This window comes from Temnothorax curvispinosus, unplaced genomic scaffold (genome assembly GCF_003070985.1).
Source record: "Temnothorax curvispinosus isolate PA1 unplaced genomic scaffold, ASM307098v1 QBEX01016487.1, whole genome shotgun sequence".
Classification (NCBI taxonomy): Eukaryota; Metazoa; Arthropoda; class Insecta; order Hymenoptera; family Formicidae; genus Temnothorax; species Temnothorax curvispinosus.
The window spans coordinates 2,031-5,932 of record NW_020226267.1 but is presented as its reverse complement, the minus strand read 5'-3'; the positions used below and the strand labels follow the sequence as shown (position 1 = coordinate 5,932).

Genomic DNA, 3,902 nt, shown 5'->3' with positions numbered 1-3,902 from the left:
TGAACAGAATGTTTGCTAGTTTGCTTCGTGCATAACTTTTAAATAGTGCATAAGATCTCTCCAGATTAATGTCATCGAAATCTATGTCAGCAACTATAATAGAATGATTTTGTTATAGTTGTACTTCAAACAAAAGCCGGGTGTGTACAAAAGACATTTTAGTTTATTTCTAAAGTCACCATAATCACTTTACATACAAATATATGCAATTGATGAGACATTGATTATTCTGCAACTGGGAGAAGACGATTGCATTTTTGGTAGTAACAAAAGTGTCAAAAGAAAATGGCCAAGATGGTTGACTTGTAATGTCGTCTCAATTCCATCCTCTGTCTTCTCGTACGGAGACGCAGCAGCCATACCGGCATTATTTATGAGTATGTCAATAGCTGCTTCGTTTGTCAGCAAATTCTTAGCACAATCTTTCACGCTTTTAAAACTGCGTAGATCCAGAAAATAAATCGCAAGCTCACCCACATTATTTTTATATTTATCCTTTTTCATCCTAAAAGTAACCATTGATTTACAGACCACATCGTCATTTTCTCCATCATAAAAAAATTTAAATTTAATTGCTTTTCTTATGATATATCTAAGTTTATATATTTACCATGAAGGTGGGTTGCTCTTTATATCTTCAACTGCTTCATTTGTCTTTTCCATATTTCTACAAGCCAGAATTACTCTATAGCGCCTAAATGCATACGTTATTTATACAAATGTGTTTAAGAGCTAGTATACTTTTTAATTGTAAAGTCGTAAAAAATTTTATAGATTTATAAGTGAAACAAAGATAATTGATACTGTATAAAGCCTCTGCAGTATATCAAATATTAGAATTAAACATTGATATTTGATTGATTTCATAAGTCCACATTTTCTGGGAGATATTTGAATTTCTTATCACAACATGCTCTTTGCCAGAAAAAAGGCACGGTCAATAGCCTTACGGACAGAGTCTTTAGATTGTCACACCCTGAATTTCAACAAAAAAACTTGGAATCAATAGTTCGTATTTTAATAAAAAATTGCTACCCGTTAGATTTTATTTTTAAAGTCATATACGAACGCCTGAGGTATCTTTCTGCAAACCTCCATGTAAATGCAAGGGAAAAGACGGTTAATAGGGGTCCATTTTTTGTGATACCATATGTCCTTACATTAACAAAAAAATACAGAAATATTACGAGAGATCTTGAATTAAAGCTATCGTACGTGAGCACAAACAAATTAAATAAATTCATTAAAGTACATAAGGATGTTCTTCCTAATTCGTCAGCTAGGAACGTAGTATACCAAATTAACTGTAAAAACTGTGATGCATCCTATGTTGGACAGACCGGTAGACAACTGCATACGAGAATAAAAGAGCATGAATCTCACATAAGGAGGAATGGTAGTTGTCATTCAGTGGTGACGGACCATAAGGTTGAATGTAATCACGATTTTATTTGGAATGATGTGAAGATCTTAGATAGGGAACGGTTTCTAAATAAAAGATTAATATCTGAAATGATTTACATCAAAAAACAAACGAACGGTATAAATTTGCAAACGGACACGGAGAATTTGCCTGAAATGTATATAAATGTTATTGAAGGTCTTGCAAAAATATAAAAACATTGTTGTTCTTGTTCGTCATATTTCCCCTTCCATGTACTCGTGAACAGAAAGGTTGTCCGACTTATACACCCGTATTCATACTATGAATACGGCTCAAAGTCGGACAACCTTTCGGACAACCTTTCTGTCCGCGTTCTGTCCGCGACTATACAGCAATGATATTGTAAGAGCGGTTGTGTCATTGTTTGTTTAAGCGTTGACGAGACACAGTCCGTTCCTTTGCTGTCACGGATAGTCGTGCAAGGAGAATAACTGCGATGTGACGAATGACTGCACTATCTGTAAGTAGCGTTACGCATCGCATAACGTGTTGTATGCATACAGTCCTGGGGTAGTTGTCACTCTGAGTATCTGTATAGGTATCTTTTCCATCGAATCATGACTGATTATCTGCAAACGAATTTCCTGGCGCTCAAACCAGGAAATCACACACTAAGATACCTGGGAAGGCTTCGGAGTGTGCATCTGCCCAAAGGACTATTAGGAGGAATTGATTTGTCGAATAGGCTTACGAAAAAGGAAAAGAAAAGCCCTATTTAGATTTAGTACTAAATGTGTAGACAACGCGCTGAGGATGACCCAAAAAAAGGGTCAAAACGTACGTAATTTTGTAATTGACACTATTTGCATATAATAAATTTTAGCGATTGTAACCACGCTTGGCTCTTATTGCCTGTTTAATTCTAATAAAAGATAATTGCAAAAAACTTAATATTCTAGTAAAGAAATGAATATAGTGTTTTCATGAAGTATTGTTAGATAACAGTATGGTTGTATAACAATGACATTTGGCACTGTTATCTCTTAACGAATAACAAAAATTTATATTTTATTAATCCTATATAATATCTACTTAATGGTGCGTGTCCACCTGCGAGTAAAACTCTCAAGAGTAGCTCTCGAGATTGATTCTAGCAAATGGACATACTCATGAGAGTACCTAATGGAGAATGAATCGCAACTCTCGGCGAGCGAACTTGTCAAGACCTACTCGCAAATCGACATAACGTTATTTTACTCTCGGAAATCAGCTCGCCAAACTCGAACGCTGTTCGTATTTTGAGAGCTACATGTTGAGAGTAAAAACCGAGATGGCAAAAGTTTGTTCTTTTGATGACACAAAGGAACTTATTGAATAATGCGGAAATCATGTACTATTGTAGAATACGATACTTTATAACTACTGTGACAAAAATAAAAAAATTTTTAAATTTTTATGTTCTGCGAAAAAAATTTATAATTTAAAGAATTAGATAAGAATATTTTTAATACATTCTCTAATTACTTGGTCAATAATTAGTTACACTTTAGTTTTACATAGTTTGCACGTTTTATAATAGTTACACTGTAGTTTACAGTGCTGAAAGTAAATATATTTTTATCGCAAATTAAGTACCTACATTTAAAAAAAAGGAAATTAAATTATTAAATATTTACATATAAAAATCTAACATCAAGGTATTTCGCAAACTGAAAACTAAATAATAATATCGCACTATGTATTCCACTTCACAATTTGTAAGTCTGCAGAAACTTTTAATTGTTGGGAGTCTTCAATCTTAAGCTCTCTATAATTAGAGCAGATTCGGCACCTGCGATCAATCCATTGCTTGACCCAGAAGGTTTTTTTGTTGTTATTTAACGCCCTTTTTCTTTTTAAAATAATGTTAGTCACTATAGTAGCCGCAAGTTTTTTCGTTTACGAGACATTATGATGTCACCACTCTCAGAGATCGACTAAAAAAGTACGTAAGTGGACACGGTTTTGAGAGAACTCTCCGAAAGAATACTCTCTGGCTTCTCACGAGATGCTCGCGAGAGTACAATGTCAGAAAAATTACTCTCAAATGGACAGTGTCAGAATCAATCTCGAGAGCTACTCTCGAGAGTTTTACTCGCAGGTGGACACGCACCTTAAGTTTAAAATTTAAAATAATATAAATTATCATTTCAGTAAAATCACCTCTTGTATATAAATCTCTGGCAGTCTCCTTGCCGATACCACTACTTGCTCCTGTTATCACAACAGTTTTGCCGTCAAGACGTGCTTTGCTCATACACATTTCATTAAAGAACCACATTTTATAGTGCTTCTTTATCCACGACGTCAACAATATGCGATTGACTATTTCTATTGGAATTCACTCACTATCGATTTCACTGAAAATGCTATAATCGGTTGAACGCAATTGTTTATTGAATAGTCACAGACTTTGTCTTTGTGTTCTTATATAGGCTATAGCTTTAATTGTTATGTAGATATTTATGCAATCTGTTTT

General features: G+C 34.2%; 1 protein-coding gene across 1 annotated transcript; it reads right to left on the bottom strand.

Moving 5' to 3' along the window:
- Window positions 1-6: 6 nt before the first annotated feature.
- On the bottom strand, window positions 7-3,614 carry LOC112466675 (retinol dehydrogenase 14-like; the record flags this gene model as incomplete). The annotated part of the gene is made up of 4 exons (XM_025034900.1): window positions 7-93; window positions 198-505; window positions 611-694; window positions 3,587-3,614. Coding segments are annotated over 4 exons (507 nt in total), but the record flags the coding sequence as incomplete, so codon positions are not given.
- Window positions 3,615-3,902: the final 288 nt, after the last annotated feature.